Source organism: Glycine soja, chromosome 19 (genome assembly GCF_004193775.1).
Source record: "Glycine soja cultivar W05 chromosome 19, ASM419377v2, whole genome shotgun sequence".
Lineage (NCBI taxonomy): Eukaryota > Viridiplantae > Streptophyta > Magnoliopsida > Fabales > Fabaceae > Glycine > Glycine soja.
This window is the reverse complement of record NC_041020.1, coordinates 1974039-1996464: the sequence shown is the minus strand read 5'-3', so window position 1 is coordinate 1996464 and position 22426 is coordinate 1974039. Positions and strand designations below refer to the sequence as shown.

At 30.1% G+C, this 22426-nt stretch overlaps 1 protein-coding gene and 1 long non-coding RNA gene across 2 annotated transcripts; one reads left to right on the top strand and one right to left on the bottom strand.

Annotated features, from left to right (window-relative positions):
• Window positions 1-9922: 9922 nt before the first annotated feature.
• Window positions 9923-13861, top strand: LOC114400229 (beta-glucuronosyltransferase GlcAT14A). The gene is made up of 4 exons (XM_028362569.1): window positions 9923-10761; window positions 10893-10968; window positions 11084-11199; window positions 12769-13861. The coding sequence occupies exons 1-4, from the start codon at window positions 10161-10163 to the stop codon at window positions 13281-13283; spliced, it is 1308 nt and encodes a 435-aa protein (XP_028218370.1). The 5' UTR covers window positions 9923-10160; the 3' UTR covers window positions 13284-13861.
• A 3940-nt stretch (window positions 13862-17801) lies between these two features.
• LOC114399778 lies at window positions 17802-21508 on the bottom strand. Its single transcript, XR_003663820.1, has 2 exons — window positions 21264-21508; window positions 17802-18463 (listed from the first exon to the last, which is right to left on the bottom strand). It is a non-coding gene; the product is annotated as an uncharacterized LOC114399778 (long non-coding RNA).
• Window positions 21509-22426: the final 918 nt, after the last annotated feature.

Sequence of the window (22426 nt, the reverse complement as noted above, 5' to 3'; positions counted from 1 at the left end):
TTTGCATTGTTGTTAGTATTGGATTCATGTATCCTTTGCATTTCCTTGGTTCGAATTGATGACTGCACTTCTTCAAAGGTAATGGTTTGATCCCTTCCAAACAACATAGCATCCTTAAAATGCTCATAGCTGCTTGGAAGTCCATTGAGTAGCGTTAGAGCTTTGTCTTCATCCTCCATCTTCACTTCAAGATTTTCAAGATCATCAAGAATCTTGTTTAAGTTAGCAATTTGATCTTACAACATTTTTTCCTCTGTCATCTTGAAAGAATAAAGTTGTTGTTTCAAGAAAAGTAGATTTGCTAGTGACTTTATTTCTATGTGTACAAATAAGATCTTGTTTGGTCCTTTCACGGTTGAGATAAAAACATCAAGGATCCCTAAGTTTCACTTTATTTCTCTCACACACTCTGATCTTCCTCTCAATATGATTACATGAACGGGACCTCTGTTGCAACATGCTCATAAGGAAATACTCCTATGTTTATATATCACTCAAGAAAAACAAGATATCAAAGAAAAAATTGCCAAAACAAAAAAACTAAAAAAATAGTTAGTTGTTGGTCACCGACTAACTTATTAGAAAACTGTTTGTAACTAACTTGGCAGCTTGCAAACTAATATTAGAGACACATCTTCACATAACTCATATCTAGGGATGAAATGGTGTTAGTTAGTCTTATTTATGCATCTTTACTCTTAAAGCAAGTTACTTGGTTTAGCTTCCTAAGGGAATATGAGTGAAATCAAGTGACTTAGACTCTTCTTCTCAAGGATCATGGTTAGAGTAGATTAATTGGTGAATAGTTGAATAAATTTAAATGGTGAAAAATCATTAGCATTACATCTAGAGTTCATTTGATAGGCCAAACACCCAATACTTCTACAAAATCTACACCAAGTTGTCATTTTTAGACTCAAAGTGTTTGTTTTTCTTGTCTCTTTGAACCTTGCTCTATTTTTCATGTCTTTTATTACTCTTGAACTCTACATTTCTATACTTTTATCTTAAAATATACCAACTTTTCTTCATTCCATTACTTAAAATTTGGTATATACAAAATATGAGCTCAAATAATGTCCATGTGGACTCGACACTCACAAAAGTGTAGTGAGACATGGAACAAGTGGGAGCTACATGTTGTGTCGTTGGGTGGGACTGTTCCACATGGGGCTCCATGGGCCTACACTACAAATTACTTGGTGTTATGAACATTCACATCCATACCTAATTCCACCATAGAAAGAAGAGACATCACTTAGTCCTATACATTTTTTGCCACAAACAGTCTCAGCCTAATGGTAGTCAGATACCAAATTATGTACTAGGTGTCGTCTACTCATGCCAAGTAATGCAAATAATATTGTCACCATTTTGTTTTAATTTTTAATGAAAAGAAAATTACTGATTGTATTATTAAATATTTATGTAGATTGATTCCTGATGATGTCAATGTTCACATAGATATTGTTGGACATGAAAGTTGTACTTGAAGGCACCAAATAGTCATCAATTCTTACAAAACTTTTGTTGATGGCATATGAGGATCTTGCAACTGGATGTAGTTTACCTGAGGAGCAGTAGAGGAAGAAACCCAACAAAGGCGATTGATCATTGTTAAAGACATTCTTCATTTTGTATAATTATTATGTATTCAACTTATGATGTTGTTTGTAAAATTCTATTTTTATGTTCTATGAACTTATATTTAACAGTTTTATGCTTGTCTTGTTTTTATGCTTACCCAAACAACAACAAACATAAATTTCATCAATTAAAAACATAACTACGTAGAGTTATCCTCTTCATTAAAGTTTGTTGTCGTTATTGATTCACGCATCAAAGTAATGATCTCTTTGGCTGATGTTGGTTTTCTAGGTTTAGACAACAAGACAAGAATTTCTTTTGGAGATCGATTAACAATTGCATACAACTCGATTGGTCCTTTAGAACTAAACTCCAAAAAATGAAAAACATCTTTCCCACTTCATCGTTGTCTTTAATTAAGTTCCATAGTTATACTCAACACAACCATCACCTACATATACATGTTTACTATAAAAAAAACCTCAAATAAGTTTTTTCCACCTTTGAGGCATTCATAATTGCTTTCCTCAAAACAACAAGTGACATTTCCTCACTGATTTTAATGAATTTAGGACCATAAGGATATTCAAACAATATCCCTTCAAAATTTGATACCACATCACTGTCATAATACATAACAACAACGAATTTCTGCATTTTCAACCCAATATGGTGAAATATCAACACAATACATTGAGCTGCCCCTTAAACCACTTGTATTTATTAGCATCTTGTACTATTCTCTTGAGAGTCAATTATCACCAACGACTACAATTGCATCGATAAAATAGACAATTCAGATTGCATTGGATTTTACAAGGGCACTTGTCAGACCATCATAAATATGATTGTTAAATCACAATGTAAAATATTAAATTTTACTTTTTAAAATTAAAATACAACAGAATCATGATTTTACTAAACGATGGGTGAAAATAAAATAACATAACGGAATCATGATTTTGTTATGCAATTAAGGACAAAAAAAATCAACCATAGAATTCTCATCCCGTTATACTCATGTATAACAAAATTGTGATTCAGTTTGATAACGTATGTGAAAAAAAATAACAAAAATACGTACAAGTGTATAACAATCATAATTCCATTTTTTTTTTTTTTCATTCTAATAACACAATAGAATTCTGATCCTGGTATATTTTTGTCCAGGGAGAATGATGAGATAAAGCAAAAAGACACCCACATGAATAATATCAATAACTGGAAGTGCCAAGCAATCCCCCCCTTTTTTTTTCTACATCTACTATTGGTTTTTGAAGAAAAGTTTCTCCTTGGCTTTAGCATGGCCGAGAGCCCTTCCGGAACAAAAGATATTTAACTTTTTTATTATTATATTCAAATCATACTAAAAAAAATTCTACATCTTTTTATTTGTAGAAAAAAAAAACAATTTTAATGATACCATCAAATCCCAATTTAAATTTTCTTTTTTTTTTAATCAGCCAATCAAATATTATAAAATAAATGGTACCAGAGGTACCTAAAGGTAAAGAGTACATAGTGTAGCATTATAGGAGAAAAGGAACGCAGAGGTTAAAATTTATTTATACCAAAAACAGTTTGTTTATAAATAAACTCTAACCTCCAAAGAAAACTTCCCTTCCCTGTGCCTCTGTAAGTGTGTTCTCCTAATACACCACACATTTAAACCCTTCATTAAGTCCCCCACAACACAACAACTTCAGCAGTACACAAACTAATTACAGAAAATCAAGCTACTAGACTTTACTGAGAAACCAAAAAAGCATAACTCCATTTACTTCCATATACCCCTCGAAAATTATCACAGCTTGAGTAACATGACTACTCCAAGTCTGATTTTAAAATCAAAACATTAGTACCCTTCTTCTCACAATTCATTGACTGATACCATTTTGCCTCTGGAAATTCATTGTTACTCCACATCTGTTAATTTTGCTGAATATACCAGTTCCACCTTGTGACAGTTGGTTTATGGCTCTTGTTTCATAATCACCTTTATATTAGAAATCCAATCATACATGGAACACTTGAAGTGCTTCAATTTGGCCGTGTTCCATTTCCAAGATCTGACTTTGATGAGCTCCATAGCCTTTTCCAGATCGAGAGGATAGTCATTGAAGAACAGATTATTTCTTGTTGTTCAAATAGTAGTCCATAGAGCTGCTAACCACACATTCTTCCACCACATTAGTTTTGTTTCTTTTCCTTGCACCAACCCAAAAGAATTTCTCCACTGACTGATTATATGCTGTTTGAATTCCACACCAATCTGCAAACGCATACCACATAAGAATTCTCTCTGTAATCTTCTGATCTTTTTTACTACCATCTTGGGTGCTTTAAACAGGAAAAGGTAGAACAGTTATATCGATGTTAATAGCGACTTGATCAGGCACACTCTCCCATCAAAAGAAAGAAATTTGTGCTTCCAAGATGTAAGTTTTCTTCTAATCTTGTCAACAACTATTGAGAAATATCCTAAGGGGGGTGGCATTATTATTCGTTACATCTTATTTAATCTATCATGCACTATTTTAGAATATGTTAAATTCAAATGATAATTTAGATGGGAATTGTTGAGAAAAAAAATATTATCGGGTTAAAGAAATTCCCCAAAATATAAATATAAATAATTTACATTTACAAGTAGTTCAAAATAAAGATTTAGCTAAATTATCACATATAAAAAGGATTAGAGGTAATATTTCTATTCTCGTATTCCATGAATATCTAGACACGCATATACAGGTCCATTACCTATATTTTTATTAAATAAAGTTTATTTCATATTTTTATTATAAATACTAACAAATAAAAAAATTAAATAAATTTAAATTTAGCATAATAAATTAACTACAAAACATTATATATGTCTATTACGTATAACAAACATAATTTTTTAAATAATTCAAATCAAATATGACAAACTTATTAAATAACTAAATTATAAACTTGTAAATCTAGTGTTTACATTCTTATTTAAAAAATTGAGTCTAATAATTATGCGTTAACAATGTCAAACAATTTTATGCTATTATTTAATTATAAATCATCATTGATATTAATATAATTTTTAAAATAATTATTTTAAAAATTAATAAACTTATCTATATGCTCATATTTTTTTCTCTAAAAACTTATCTATAAACTAACACTAATTATTTATTTATTTATAAGTCAAAAACACAAAATAATTCCTTATACAATTATGTATTTAATATTAGTTGTTTATTTTTATATTTTATATATTAAACAGTATGAAACTATTGAATATTTGTGTTATTTAGAAGCACATGATGCATGTGAAAGTTTTTTATTTTCCTGATCGAATAAGAATAATTTTATTTCTATCCATTTTACTTGGAGAATAGAGGTTACATGAAAAACCCAAAAAAAAAAAAAAAAGGAGAGGTTACATGGAAATTGACACTCTTGATTGAGTAGAATTCTTGGAGGGCCGCGATCATTTATTTTTTATATATATTTATTTAATTGATTATATAAAAAGGTGGAAGCATCGTTTCTAAGTTTCTATAGTGGGGTCCATGTTCGGAGGCCATTAAAATTTCTTAGTACAACATTTAGAAATTGGAATTGTTTACCAAAATTTTGGAAATAGAGGGCACGTGGATTTTATAGATATCGACGTATCACATATTTAAATAATTTTACTTTGTTTATAAAAAATACTGTGCATGTATTTATAATTTAAAATAAATGTATCTAACTATGTCAGAGATTATTGACTCATGCAATATTTCTAATAATATTAATTGGATTGCTTTTATTTTTCTTCATTAGATTAATTATTTTTAATTAGTATTATTCGTTTTTATTTTTCTTCTTATAAGAATAATTTGTTGAAGAATCTATAATATGCTTTTGCTCTTATCTTTAGATATTAATTTTAAAAATGTGAATAGTTTATTCAACATCCAATAACTAATTATTGGTGAAATTCATTTAAATAAACTAATTCGATTATGGATTAATAGTTTAAAAATATGAATGCACAGATATCTTATTAACAATAACTTTTTTTTTTAAATGAAAGGTGAAGCAACTAATACAATAGAGGATGAAATCTCAAGTCTCACCTAGTTTGGTACCCCAATCTCTAAGAATCAAATTAAAGTTACTCACCCCAAAATATAAATATATTGATTTAATTCATTTAAATAAACTATTTCGATTGTGAATGAATGAATTAAATGATTTTTAAATAAATAAATAGCAGTATTTGCAATTACCAACCTTGCGCTTCTTAGGTTCACATTTAAAATTATAACCCCATACATCAAACAAATGTGCAATTTTTACATAGGAACATATTATCAAAATAAATGTGATTAATTGAGGACCAACCATATCATTCAGCTATATTACGTAATAATAACAAATTAATAGTTCATCTGAATTGTACTGGCTTAATCTTTAACATATCAAGTTTAAGTATTATAGATGAAATAAATATGATTGAAATAAAAGAATTTTATTAAAGATGAATTAATTTTTTTTTAAAAAAATTAATCATTAAAAAAATTAATAAATATTTCATTCTAATAACATGATAAAAAAACTAATTTATCACCCAGGAAAAATAAAATAAAGTCGCATGATCTCACATTTGAAGTTGGCAAGACATTAACTTACCAAATTGAATGCCAGTGGACAAAATTAAATGTGTTGCATTTGGGTAAGACATATTTTACGAAGCTGACGTACAAATTGGCTGCAAGTTAAATAACATCATTTATTAATTTTACATTCAACGTTTACTCGTGCACAATGACAACATTAGAATTAAAAAAAATGGTACTATAATTTGACAATTGACTTGGATAAGTTAGAATAATTCACACGTAAAATGTTCGCAAGAAATTGATAAACCTGAAAGTCAAAGTAAACTGTTTGGTTTTATAGTTTCTGCGTTATTACATTATGAAGTTCTTATCACGTAAAATGACTTAAAAAGATGCAAGAGTAGACTTGTAGATCGAATATTAATGCTCGTTGATAATATTTCTTCAGTACCAAGAGAACCATAAAAATTGTACAAAAAAAAAAGATCTTAAAAAAAAATAGACAAATTAAAAAGCTTAAAAGTTAACAATTTGTAATAAGTCATATAAATTCATAAACAAAATAAATATTATATATTAATACGTAACAAGTTCATTATAAAAACTTGATAATAATAATAATACAAGAAAAAGATAAGTTTTTTTTTTTCTATTAGTAAATGTTAATTTGATAATTTTATTATAAGGTCAGTTGTGAAGATTCAACCCATAATTTTTTCCTTTCAACCTTTTCCAAAATCACAGGATCAACCTTATCTCCTAAAGAAATAATTAGTTTTTTTTTATATGCACTTACAGCTGAAAGAATATTATATTTTAATAAATATTTAATAATCTAAATAATATTAACTAAATATTATAGCAAATAAACATTCAATGGTCAATATTAAATAATTTTTTTTGTTTAATGTTAATCATTTAATGTTGTTGTTGTATTGAGCAAATAAAAAACAAGCTTCCATTACAAGGCCCATGATCTAAATATATATGAAAAAGATAGTTAATTTATTTATTGGTTTAAAAATATAATTGACACGTTTAATTTTAAAAATTTGTTAAGATTGCTTTTGTTTGTTTCCCCTTCGTTACCTCCTTTAAAAATTATGGCAAGTTTTATATAATTTAGATAGATTTAAATATATTTTTAGTTTATCAAATTTAAAGTAATTAAATTTGATTTTAGTCTCACAAATTTAAAATTAATCTTTTTAATCTCCAAAATTTAAGAAAATTATGTTTTAGTTTCTTGAAATGTTATTAGAAACTTAGGTTATCTTATAAATAACAACAAGTTGTTTACATGATACCTCCTTTTGGTTTTGTATTCTTATAATCAAATATCGTAGCGTTTTTTTTAATATTCATTCAAATTTAGATAGAGATTTAAGTTTTTTTGTTTTTTAAGTTATAAGGACTAAAAAAAATAATTTTAAATTTGGATGATGAAAATTAAACTTACTTCAAATTTAAGGAAATAAAACATATTTAAGGTTAAACTAATGATTTTTATAACTTAACTTTTGTATAAAAAAAGATTTAATTCTGGTATATTTTTTTTTTGATAGTACGAATTGATTTTTTGTTGTTATCATGTCTGTTAAGTCTTAGGTTAAGAAGGCATGTCTTAAAAAAAAAAAAAAACTTAAGAAGACATAAATTTTAGTATTATTCTAACCGTTCAATACATGGTGTGTTGCTTTTTTCAAAGAGTTATACATCACTCCTCATTTATTGAAAATGTTGACTAAGGTAGAACAATAACTGATTAAAAAATAAAATATTGTTATTGCTAACCGAGTTCAGCAAAAAGAGTTAATATCTCACAATACGTTGAACAGAAAAAAGAATATTGTTATAATTTTTTTCTCTCTACTCTCTTTTTTTTTTCTTTCAAAATTTATATCTGGTTTTGCATTTATATTTCATAAGTCAGTTAACATAAATTTTAAAACTAATTTTATTTATTTATTTTGACTGGTTATATATATATATATATATATATATATATATATATATATCAATAATAAATTTTGGTTTTTTATATTATAATGAATTTAGCTTTAATTAAAGACTTTAAAAATTAAATATATATACCACTTTAATTCAAGACTTTATCTTAATATTTTTGCATTCCAAAAATAATTATTGTTTTACAAAAATTTTAAAAAATAATAAATAAATAAAATAAAAATTTTATAAAATTAATCTTATATCATCATTAATTTATTTATATATTTTATTATCCATCATTAATATTATAAGTGATCTAAATAAAAAAAATAATCAGTATTACATTAAAAAATTAAAATAATTATTATTTTGTAATGATTTTTTTCTCTATAATTATAGTGAGACAGAGCGACTATAATAATTAATAAATATTGCTTTGAACATTAACTATAAATACAATCTTTAAGAAAAACTACAAATACAAAATAACTATTTCATCATTTCATCATGAGTTTACAATTTACAAAGATAAGATCATAATTATTCCATAATAAATAAACTCACCCTTAACGTTCCTTTACAAACGCAAAATACACGCACATCGTAATTTGCAATTACTACTTTTCTTGGAAGGCAATTTGCAATTGTTACTTTAATATGTTACTACTTAGTACTATTATTACTAAAGAGTTAAACACCCAACTTAACTTTTTTTTTCTTTTTCTTTTCTACTATTGAAAGCAAGTACTTTAATATTTTCTGTTTCAGACGAATTTGGGAACATTTCGTAACAGACTAACAGTAGCATTAACTAGCCTAACTGGTGATATTTTTTCTTTCTCTAAACAAAGATTAGGTTTCCCTAACACAAACAAAGACAGCATATTTTAGGGGAAAACACACATCCAATTTACCCATTTCAGGACCTAAACATTGTCTGCATCCAATCTTAACTAGTCATCCATCCACATCATTCTTCCTTTCTCTCTCCATTCACATCAACCCAAAAAACAGCACCAAAAATCAATGCAAAAGAGTGAATTCAAAGCCTTCACACCTAATTATCCCCTAAGTTGCGGAGTAATACAAAAAAAACAAACAATAATAATAATTAATAGAGAAGTGTTAACAACATATTTTCCACCACAGTTTTTTCTAATATTTTTTCATTATTAGTTAAATTAATTAATTGCAGTAAATTTATACCATATAAAACACTGATATCAACTTATATCCGGATAACAGCGTATATTTCCTCCTTCGTTAAATATAAAACTCTTTATTTCTTTTTTTAGTTTTATTTATTCCTTTCTATTAGAATCTTTTTAAGTTTTCCTTTACAGTAATTATTTATTTACAAAAATATTCTTTATTATTTATAATAAATATTATATATTTAAAATATAAACACATTATCTCTCTTAAAAGATGAGATAAAAAAACAACAGGTATTAATTAATTAAATAAAAAAGCAATTAAGTGGAAAAAAAATTATGAATGTCAATAAATTTAAAGATAATTTTGATAAAATAATATAAATTTAATATTATTAACTAAATCTTATATTTAAAAATAAAGAAAGTATTATGATTAGATTGTTATTTATATAAAATAAAGTGAGTTTTTTCGATGACTATTATTTTTTGGAAACCCATCAAACACTTTTATTATTAAAATTTTGGTCTCAGAATCACGATTATTTTACTCAAAGGTTGGGTTGGATTGGATTGAAAACCAATTAGACTAACAAGTTGTTAGTCATATATAATTTATATAAGAAAAGTGTGGTAACAAGTAACAAGGAATAAAAAAATTAAGAAGAAGAAGCTCTTGTGTTGTACTCTTGCTGCATCTTGAGTCTTTAAAGAAGTAAACCAACAACACACCACATCCCCATTCAAACAATTCTCTTTCTCTCTTCCCCACTCAACACTCCTTATAATCGATTACAACTAAAGAAAAAAAAGGGGTTTTTCAATTTGAATCCTTTCCATTCCCACACCAACCAACCAAGAAACCATAAGGCACATTGTTATTATGAAGAAATTGAAGAACTACTACATGCACCTGCGGCACCACCACCACCACCACCACGCCGCGGCGGAGCGCAAGTGGGTGTTCCCACTCGCCATTGGCTCCCTCCTCTCCCTCTTCCTCCTCTTCCTCGCCACCCTCACCTCCCCGGAGGGAACCCCCATCCTCCCCTTCTACCGCTCCATCACCGCCGCCTCCTACTCCGTCTTCGTCGAATCCAAGCTCCGCCCCCTCCCCGTCGTCTCCTCCCTCCCCCCTCCGCCGCGCCTCGCCTACCTCGTCTCCGGCTCAAAGGGCGACGGCGCCGCCGTCACCCGCGTCCTCTTGGCCCTCTACCACCCCAACAACCGCTACGTGGTCCACCTGGACCTCGAATCCTCGCCGGAGGAACGCTCCGATCTGGTGAGGTTCGTGGAGGGCCACGCGCTGTTCAAGCGGTTCGGGAATGTGAGGGTTATAAAGAAGGCGAATCTCGTCACGTACAGGGGACCCACCATGGTCGCAAACACGCTTCACGCCGCCGCGATTCTGTTGAGGGAGCTTGGGGATTGGGACTGGTTCATCAATCTCAGCGCCTCCGATTACCCACTTGTCACACAAGATGGTACGAGGTTGTTTCAGCTTAATCAGTTGTCTCATTCTCGAATTCGAGTCCTGAGTATGTAACTGGTTAACAGTTGTCTCTATAATTTTGTTTGCTTATGTCTTTTTTCTCTCTTGTTTTTTGATGGTTAGATCTGCTGCATACGTTTTCGTACCTGCCGCGGGATCTGAATTTCATTGATCATACGAGTGACATTGGATGGAAAGAGTGAGTCTTTTTTTATTTTTTTATGATGGTGTTGTTTTGATTTTGATTTTGATTTTGATTTTGTGTGTGGGTTTTGTTTTGGTGATTTATGTGATTGGGTTTTTGTGATGGTTAGTCATCAGCGTGCGAGGCCGATCATCGTTGATCCGGGTTTGTATATGAATAAGAAGCAAGATGTGTTTTGGATTACACAGAGGAGGAGTAGGCCAACGGCTTTCAAGCTTTTCACAGGTGAAGATCCTTTTCTTGTCTGTTAATATTGCTTTTGGCTTCCTTTCTTTTTAGGGGAAGGAAATCAAGTTTGTTGATGTGGTTCAGTGGGAAGGTATTCTATTTTTGTATAGAGGTTTTTGTTAATTTTGGCAAGGTATGAATCCTGGCTTGCGCAGGGCTTTCTTTATTAAAAGGAAGCTTTATGTGAAGAGATTGTTAGACAATTAAGGTTTTGAAGGTTAAGAAATGTTTTGTGTAGTAGTATCAGTTCAGTTCTGGGGTTTGTATGCACCATGACTGATTCTGGGCGTTTCGTGATTTCTCTAATTGTTAGTTTCAATTGTAGTGTTTTTTTTATATTCTTAATGCATGACTTAGCTGGAAATGTACTTTATCTGGACACTAGGGGTAAAACCTGTGTGAGGTAATTGTAAAAGTGAACCTAATAATTACACTGATTTTCTTAAAGAGGCAAATGACCGCTTTGCTCTGTTTGGAATCTGTTCTTGGAACTGGGCAAATTTGGTGATGTAGCATCTGATTTTGCATTGGGTGACTTTGCATAGGACACCTAGAAAGGTGTGAATATTTCTGGTACTTAAATTTTTCATCTTGGAGGCTTGGACAAGGCTCCTCAAAGGTGAGCTTGTCTCTAAAGCAAGCAAGGGTGTATGCATTCTTTATTTATTTTAAAGTGCATTGTGATCTTTACTTACTAAAATTTAATGGTGTATATACCATACTTTGGGGACAAGCTCACTTTACAGGATTTTGCTTCAACTTTAATAAAAGGGAACAGCTTTTTGGAAGGATACATTAAGTTTTCTGTTAATAGCAAGATGATTTTTTCTGCCAGTTCGATGAGTATAGTGCAGCAACATATTCTTGCTATATGCTATTATACCACTTATGCTGGCCTTTGGTAGGGCTCATCATGTTTCTATCAAAATAAGGGAGTTAGATGGAGGGTATATCCTGCAGGATTAATGATATTTTGCGTAGCATCAAATATTGAACTGATATTGACACTTTTTTGTTCTGCTGTAACAAGTATAACAGTTGTAGTACAACAATACTCCCAATGTCCGTGGGTTGATTGAAATCCTCTAGCGGCAGCCAAATCCAACTGATCCATTTTGGTTGTCCATTGCATCATAGATCCAATTGTGGTGCTTTGAGATTCTTTTGTTGATTATCTTTGAACTGCTTTTGTGTGATAATGTTGCTATGTGTTGTGTCTCATCTTCCCATAATGAACTTGATGCGTGGATTGTATTTTAACTGATCTTGTATGGTAATTCTGTTATGCATCATGACTCAGCCTTCTTTCTTGAACTTGACAAGTGGACTGTGTGCTGCTTGACTTTTGTTATCAAGATGTGTTTAATTGGTCTTCTTATTTGGAAATAACTGCACTTGTTTTCAAAATGTGGATTGTTCACGCTTAACTGATTTTTATTTATTAAAAATAAATTGTAATTAGTAAATACAGTTCATAGAATGAAAATATCTTGAAGTTTGGGTTGTGTGTGCCTATGAAAAGTGAATATTGTCATAAATGATTATCTAAAAATTCTCTCTTGTTAGGTTCGGCTTGGATGGCACTGTCAAAATCTTTCATTGATTACTGCATATGGGGATGGGACAACCTACCTCGAACCGTACTCATGTACTATTCAAATTTCATATCTTCCCCTGAAGGATACTTCCACACAGTTATTTGCAATGCACAAGAGTTCAGGAACACAACTGTGAACAGTGATTTACATTTCATTTCTTGGGACAATCCTCCCAAGCAGCATCCTCACTACCTTACAGTTGATGACATGAAAGGGATGGTTGGCAGCAATGCTCCGTTTGCAAGGAAATTCCACAGAGAAGATCCAGTTTTGGATAAAATTGATGCTGAACTATTATCCAGAGGTCCTGGAATGACTGTTCCCGGAGGTTGGTGCATAGGGAAAAGGGAGAATGGCACCGATCCCTGCTCTGAAGTCGGTGATACTAACGTTCTGAGGCCTGGCCCAGGTTCCAAGAGACTTGAAACATTAATCAACTCATTGTTGTCGAATGAAAAGTTCCGGCCAAGACAGTGCATGTGAGGTGAAAAACAAGAATCAACTGGCTAAGGCCAAAGACAGTTCTGGAGGATTATTTTCCACTGGCTTTAGTTTACATGTGCACATTTAGTTAGCATGATCAGTAAATTAGTTTTTCTTTTCAGTAGGAGAAGAAATAGTGAAAGCATACACACTCTTCAATATTGAGAAGAAAAAAGTGTGAGACAATTCCGGTGAAATGTTGATGACTAGAGAGTTGGATCACACACTGTAATAGTATGGTATATATGTCAGTTGACTCTGTTGTCCCTGGTCACCTCTTCCTCCCTTTGACCAATCTCAGCAAAATCAGTGACCAGCATTGAAGGTTCCCTAGCTTATCACAAGGGATAAAGAGGATGACATGGTAGGAGAGGGGGAACAAAAGAACAGAAACTGTGTGAAATGAAAATGGTAATACTTTTTCTTATGTATTTTTTCTTTCTTTCTTTCTTTCTTTCTCATATTTGGTTTTCCAATTGATGTTTGTTATACGGCTAACTTTTCCTTTATCCTTCACTCAATGCATCTCTACGTATGCTTTGGTACTGAACGCATTGATGTCAACTATTAATTTTCTATAATTGACACTCGCCCAACTATTAATTTTGCTTTCAAATTGGTTTCAACGATTGTAAAACACGTTAAATTAATATTCTTTGACGGGTATATTAAACTACCCATAATCTACAAGCCCGTGCATGTCATAGTTGGAATTTGAGTTTGGACTATGTCAATGTGGATGAGTATGGTAGAGATGACTATTCGACTTGGATATTCTTGATTCATCAGTAATGGTATGTAATGTCTTATTTAGCCCTCCATTACGTTCAAAACCTGTTCTACAGGTAAGTCAACTCACAAATTGAGTCTACTATGAATATTTAGCCTAAATTGGTGAGAAAATTCCCATACCAAATGCATCTTGAACAAGTTGCATATTTCCTCATTCATTGGCTAATGGGATGATCATCAAATGCATGGTGGAGATTGAATCACACATTACCTTCTATTGCAATGAAGGACAAATGAAAATGAAGTGCATTTGTACCGTTTGGAAAAGAATGATATCAAGGACGAATTGTTTTAGAAAGTATAGCATATGGAGATAGGAAGAAACCTTACCCCATTGAGATAGTGGGGGTCGTTGTAGTGAATCATGGTATGAATTTAAGGCCCAACGGCAGAGGGTACTCTTATAGCAAAATATTGAAGGCAAAAATAATTCATGCAATGCCAACCTTTAAACGATTATCCTTTCGGATTATCATTATAGTAAAATATTGAAGGTAAAAGTACATTTTGAATTATCCTTTCTAGAACGAGTTCTGTGGGGGTACAAGAAGAAATGTCCGAAAAATAGTATATCATACTAAATAAAAAAAAAGGCACATTCTATTCCCATTTCCCCTTTTTCTCTTCACACCTGTTTTTTTTTATCTCAAAGAAATAGTATCTAGGATGTATTTTTATTTAAAAACTAAAAATTCACCAAAAAAATATTTTGAAAACTAATTTTAAGAATAAAATAAGTGGGCAAAGAGAAAAAGAATGAGGGATTTCTGAAAAAAAAAAAACCACATACTCAACTTGTTTAGATAGGGATAATTTTGGAATAATAGTTGAAAAAATAAATCATAGTGCTATTAGTAGAAACGGGGAGTGCAAAAAGTAACCAATCCAACTAACTCGTGGGTTGAAGCAAGTTAAGAAGTTAACTTATCAGATAAATTTTTATTTTGTTTTATTTATTGGTTTTCAAATATTGTAACTTTAATCCAATTTTCATTATTTCTGAATTCTTACTTCCATTTTCCATTTGTAGTTTCATATCTATTTCCACCACTTTTTTGCATTTATCTTTTTTTATTGTCTTTTTTCTATTTTTTATTATTATTTAGGCCGATTATATAACTTCCAACCCATCATAAAAATAAGGCGATTGAGTTTGCCAGAGTGGGACAGGTTTAGTTAATTCATTTTGCCACTTCTAATATGTATCTTCTTTATATCATTTTACGTGTGCGGTTTGGATTGTTTTGAAATCTAACTCACGAAAGGACCAACTTGTTAATATTTGTAGAAATTTTGTGAGTAGCAACTTTCAAGAACAGATTATAGAAACCAAAGATTTATGTATTTTTTCTTATATTTTTTATTTTAATCTTTCTCTAAATTTATTCTTTTTATACATCTAGTCACGTATACTTAAGCATCACTTCACGTGTGCATACAACTTTCATAATTTTTTAGTCATGTTAGTATATAATATTTATCAACTTTATCAATAATTAATTTCTGTTGAAAAATTTAACTAATCACCGTGCTTTATAGTTTTTTTAAAGCTTCTTTTTATTTATTTATCAAATTTTCATCATGTTTAGGATATTAGTTCTCATTATGGTAAATCACTCTTATTGATTTATTTCATATTCAATGATTAGTCAGAATTCAAATTCTTGACCACTTGATTAGAGATACAAGTTGTTATCACTTGTGTCAATGATTATTTAAAAAAAAAAAAATTTAGGACATGAGTAGAAATTTGGTATAAAAAAAACCTTTTTTTAATGAAACTTTTCTCTGTAGAGATCTATCCTCCAAAGGTTGATTCTATCAAGCAAGTGAACTAGTTTCCTCTCCCCTTTCTTCTTGGGTGAAAATTACCACTAGTGAAAGGTGGTAGCTGTAGTAGTATTTTTCGTGATTGTTCGGGAGCCATAATAGGTTGTTTTGTTGATTACCTTTGTCATAACTAATTATGTGCATGTCGAGTTAATGGGAGCAATTTTGTCAATAGAACTTGCAAGTAGGAAAAAACTTTGGTTGAAGTGTGACTCCAAGTTAGTGATAGATGCCTTTTCTAGTTCTAATGGGGTCTCTTGGAAGGTCTTAAATTTATGGAAAAATTGTTGGTGCTCACAAAAGATTTTGATTTTAGGGTTTCTCATACATACAAACAAGAAAATACTTGTGCGGATTCTATAACTAATCATGGCATATGGTTCCAGTCATTTTTTTGGTCTGCTAGTGTCCCTCCATTTTGTTTGGAGGATTTTAACAGAAATAGATTAGGATTACCTTCTTATAGATTCTCTTTTTTATTTCTCTTCATGGGTTTGGTTTTTTTCCCTTGTTTGTATTTGTTTTTTATTTGTTAATATCAATTAGGGTTTGCTGTAAATGATAGTTAGGAGCTATGGTGCCAACATAATTAGAAGATTTTCCCCCATACATACAACATTTTTTTTTTTTATCAAAACATACAATTCTCCACATTATTTACCCAAATATACATATTAAATTCGGTTAAGGGACCTAAATTTACAATGTGATTTGCAAATTTTTTTTAACAACCCAGTTGATAATTCGGGTTCCCCAACCTGAATTCTCGACATGGTTTTTTCGTTTCTTTTTTTTAATTTTAAAAAATATTTTTTTTAAAATATTTTTTAGAAATATAAATAATGAAAATTATAAAATTAGAGAAGATTATGATATAATTTTTAGTTATGATGTAGGTATTTTTAAATTAAATTGATGTGTCATTAGTGGTTTTGTTTTGTTACGTAAGTTAGTTAAAAAAATGAGAAAATTAGTTTGTAGTATTAAAATAAATTAAAAAACATCGTGAATAAATAATTGATATATCTTTCTTATATAATACACATAAAATTAAATAGTGCGATGACTTAGATGATAGACAAGAATAACGAAACATACTAAAAATACAATTGCAACATAAATATGACGAAACTAATGATAGTCTTAAAGATGTTGTGCAGGAGGCATGTCTTCTTCCATCTGGGTGGTTGGTTTGCTACAAATAACTAAAATTTCTATTGGACAGAATCGTTTCCAGTAGTTGAATTCTACTAACACCTTTAGTATGTCTTCGTCATTTTTTAACTCTATTATTTCTATTCGATTAATTTTTTTGAATATTTAACATGGTCTAACTGTCGAAAGAATAATCGTCTGACCACTTGTGATTCGTGAATTCCATATGGGAGAACCCCTAAAAATGTAACTTGCTTGATTATATCTCTGAGTTTGTCCATGCTACATCTTGGAGGAATGTCAAATCTTATTGGAATGTCAAATCTTATTGGGTTTGTTCTAGTGAATGACTAACCCAAAAACCCGTCTTGGATCAGTAGGAGTAATAGTGGATTGAAGTAGGTTGAGTATACCATTTGATGTTCTATTGATGGTACATAATAATTCTATAGGACCAACACGCGAGTATTATTCATTACATATTAACATTGGATAAACATCATTATCATTTTTTAATTGTAGAGATTGAAAAAAATATTACTGATTTGCATCTATGAATGATTGTCGGTAGTAGATTTTATTCACTAATTGATCATTAGTTAACTGAAAAATGTTACTAATATAAAATAAGGTAAGTTTTTTCGATGACTTTTTATTATTTTTAGAACCCGTCCAAACATTTTTATTAAAATTTTAGTCTCAATCACAATTTTAGTAGAGGGTTGGGTTGAAAACCCATTATACTAACAAGTTGTTAGTTATTTATTATTTATTTATAATTTATATAAGAAAAGTGTGCTAACAAGTAACAAGGAATAAAAAATTAAGAAGAAGCTCTTGTGTTGTACTCTTGGTGCATCTGTATTGTTCCATCTTGAGTCTTTAAAGAAGTAAACCAACACACCACATCATCTCCATCCCCATTCAAACACACCTCTCTCCTCAACAATTTCTCAGCACCCCACTCTCTTTCTCTCTTCCCCACTCAACACTCCTTAAAATCGGTTACAACTCAAAAAAAGGGGTTTTTCAATTTGAATCTCACACAATTCCTTTCCATTCCCACACCAACCGAAAAACCATAACACATTGTTACTATGAAGAAATTGAAGAACTACTACATGCACCTGTGCCAACATAATTAGAATCCCTTCCTCCTGTTATGATGCTTTTGAAAGTTTTTTTTTTATAAAAAATATAACATAGTTTTTGGAATTATCCTAAACAGATCCTTAAAATCAAGAGGAGAATTTAAAATTATTATTCTTAAAGAATCTATCGTACGTGATTCCAAATGTAGGCTGTCATCATATCCCCCGTATATATGTTGTTCTAGAGACTACTACTAGGGGTAAAACATGGCATGTGTAGTTGACTTTCCAGGTCCCATTGTTTAGCAGCTCCTATAATGGAGAAAGGAGGGGTTCAAACTTCAAATGGACATAGATGCAACACGAAAGAGTCACAGTATTCACTATAAATCCTTTATTTAATCACGGATCATACACAGTAAAAAAAATAAATTAAAAGGCAACACTTTGATAATTTCTGTCTAAAAAAGATTAACAAAATATATTTAGTTATAAAAATAAATAAATAGCCACACCCTCAACCTCAAAAGTTTTTTCATTAATATTTTAGAAAGCACGATGCATTTAATTTATTTTTATTAATAAAATGTCTTTTTGCTTATAAAAGCAAAAAAAAAAAAAGATGTCGTTTTCCTTTTATTTTATTTTAAAGCTTACAAAGAAAATAATAAGAATACAAATTTGTTATTTTATATATGTGTTTTGCTAATTATTGAAAATAAAAAATAATAATATTGATAACTATTACTCCGAGACAAACGTTGCTGGTGAACCAATACGCCTATTGCATCCGAGACAACTAATTTTGTAAAAGAATTTCTGCAGTCCTGCTCTGTACTCTCTTTTGATTGTTCTGTGTTTTTCTTCCTCAAACCTAACGTTATTATTTATTTATTTTTGTATAGATTTTGTGAAATATATCTCGTATATAAAATATACTTTAGTTTGCTATTTATCTATTTAGTTATATATATAACATTAAAATTGATATCTGCAAATTGAGTCGAGTCAATCCCATTAATATTATTGAGTTTGGATGGAATTCAAATAATTAAAGACATAAAAAATGAGTATAAACTGAATTATCTTATATAGATAATTTTCTCTTGAATACTCTTTTCTATCTTTCCCCCATCCTATCACACTTACCCAAACTCTTTGATATGTCAATTTCAAAACCTGTCTGGCTCATGTACTGTAGTACTATTCATGATGGCACCTCTGATGATTAGAAGCTAATTAAAGGAAAAGAAAAACACCAATCTTGATACGAATCTTTGCAAATTGATCATTATCCATTAGTTTTGGATTCACGGGAGGCAAAATCATTTCATCCATATTTGGAAAGATTAATTAATCTTCATCCTCATAAATCATAATATATAAATTAAACTCACCCACGCACATAAATATAATAAAGAGCTAGCTCTTATGATCATTGTTCCACAGGATACAGCTCAGCTTCTGAAAGATTCTTAATTTAGAGTATATGCTTATGCAGATCTAAACTTTGGGGGGAGGGGTATAATTTTTTAGAAAATTAATTAATGCATGAAACGTACGGGAGAAAGAAAATTAACCACTTTTCATTCAATATATCAGAGATTTCCTCTTCCCATTGGCTCTACATAATTAATCAAAATATATTTATAGCTTGTGCTGAGGGGAGAAAGGATTTTTCAATTACACTGCAGATCTTACTTTTGCCTTTCAGTGTTTGATCGAGAGAGCATAAGGAAATCAAAATAGCAAAGAATTTCAAACTAAAAGATAAGGTGTATTCGAGAATTTGATTTTTATTATTAAGGTTTATGTGGCTTAAAAGTAAAGTGAAATATTACATTTTATTAGATGAACTTTAGTTGAATGAATGCATTTAAAGTTATTTTTATTTCAACTAGCAAGATAACTTATTTATTATAGTTGGTGACAATTTTCACTATAAATAGAGAAGAGATTTAGCAGATAAACAACACATGAAGAGAGTGTGTAAGAAGAGAGATGATGAAACAAAGTCACTTTGTTGAGAGATAAGTGTCTTTGTGTGTGAGAGTCTTATCATTTGTAATCATTGAGTGAGATACTCGAATTTTTAAAGTGATACATTATTTGGGGTAAGTTATAATCTTGTAATTATTTTTGATCATTTTTTAGATAATAAAATATTCTTTGAGATGGTTCGGGTAGTAAGAGGTGTGGAACCTATTAAATTTTTGTGTTTGTTATTATTTATCCGATATAATTTTTATTGTGTTCTCACCATACTTTGTGAGTGTAAATAATTTTATTTATGATTTTAATTACCCCACAAATATATTAACATGAATTAGAAAATAGATCTACGTGGCCTTTATCCCCCAAAAAGGAGAGAAAGAAGCCTCATACACCGCATTGGAAGACTAGCATATTTCATGAATATTTCAACAACATTGGAGAAAGAATGTGGTTGTTAATTAACATTCATAATGGAAGGTCACTTCAACTTATGGAAAATAATTATAAATCATTTTTATTAAACCACTGTCATGACTAATTAATAGCTTGATTTATCCAATATAATTCTAAATTTGATTTATAAACAGTCATGAAAAAGTAATTAACCTGAATAGAATCTTCATATTAATTGTTCATTCTAAATTAATTAAGCCCTTTCCCTATTTTGCTAATTCATATATACAATGTCAAGGGTGGTGGCAAAATTTAAGGAAGAATTGCGGTCTGAATTCATGAACTGATGAAATTACAAGAGAGAAAGAAATTAATTAAAACCCATCTCCACTCTCTCCATGAGATCACCTATATATTAAGACAACTGAACAATCAATAATTACTATTGTGAGTGTTCGAAATAGATAATTTAACTCGAGTCAAACAAAATTATTATAAACAATAAAATTTTTCCTTTAAGTACATATAAAATACTCGAACTCATAATGACTGGGAGTGACTTGAAGAACCTCAAACCTAATATCAGTTTATCTACGCAATCAATGATAAATTAACTTGCATATGATCAGCATGCCTGTCCATTTGCATTCTTGTTTAGTGTGTGAATAGAGTAAAACCTTTGACAGACAAAAACACAATGAATTAAAATGCAAGAGGTTCTTACCTTGGAAATAACTCAGCCAAGTTAGGAATTGAACAGAAATCTGTGAAGGGGCTTCAGCCGAGGAAAGATGACAGCTACTGCTAATTCAAGTTGGCTTTGCAACATATTAATTACCTAACAGAAGGCGTCATCTCTCCTACGACAGGAGTCCCTAAACCTTTCTTCTATCAACATTTTCTCATCTAGCTCCTTCAATCTCTCATGCATGCTTCTATTTTTTCAAGAGAAAGACCATATTTATAGGGGAAATTAAAAGGGTCTCTTAGTATCTTCAGATGATTCCCAAAGGCCGGCTTTATATAAATATATCTTCAATTTTTCATATTACAATATTTTACATATAACTAGGATTATAATTACTCTCATTTTATTAAGACTTTAATTATTTCTATGCACTTTAGTGTAAAATATTGTTAGATAGTTAAAATGTGTAAATTAATACGATGATAATGTAAAAATTATTTACATTGTTGGTGCATAAACTATTTATTTTTTCTCTAATTAATAAAAATCAACATTTTATTTTAATACCTTTTGTTAATTTAGGTTATATAGATATAAATAATAATAATGGAGATAAAATATTGATTTTCATTAAATAAAAACAATGCTAACAATAAATAAATATTATATCTAGGTTTTATCCTTTTCTCTCAAAAGACCAATCAATTGACTTGGGTTAGGTACTATTTGGTAAAGGCATTGATTAATAATCATGTGTATGTAAGATATTACGAATATATTTATGGATTTTCGAATGATTGAATAATTTCATTATTAAATTGTCAAAGGAGCTGAAAACAGCTAGAAATGAGGCAGGAAAACAACTCTCCAATATAATATGCCAGTTTTAGTTTTATTATCATTGTGTTTCATAGATTGAGGTCATGTACATCACTAGTGAAACGTAATCCATGATTAGAATATGAAACATGTTCTTATCACAAATAGCCAAGTGACTAATCAAGTAACACGCGTTTTAAATTAAATTGTGTGTGAAATTGTTAGCTAGCGACGTTCAAGTAATTAAGAGGAAATTCATATAAAGAATTGAATCAAAATATGTGCTATTCACAATATGCTTTTATTATTTGGTGGGCATTGTATATGTATTGATAGTATACTGATTGCAGGGTGCAGGGTCAATTAAATCACATTAATTA

Excerpts from the sequence above, each read along its gene's own strand:
- LOC114400229 (XM_028362569.1), top strand. The coding sequence starts at position 10,161 with ATGAAGAAATTGAAGAACTACTACATGCACCTGCGGCACCACCACCAC. Across the intron at positions 10,762-10,892 it reads CCCACTTGTCACACAAGATG|ATCTGCTGCATACGTTTTCG; the intron begins GTACGAGGTTGT and ends TTTGATGGTTAG. Across the intron at positions 10,969-11,083 it reads AGTGACATTGGATGGAAAGA|TCATCAGCGTGCGAGGCCGA; the intron begins GTGAGTCTTTTT and ends TGTGATGGTTAG.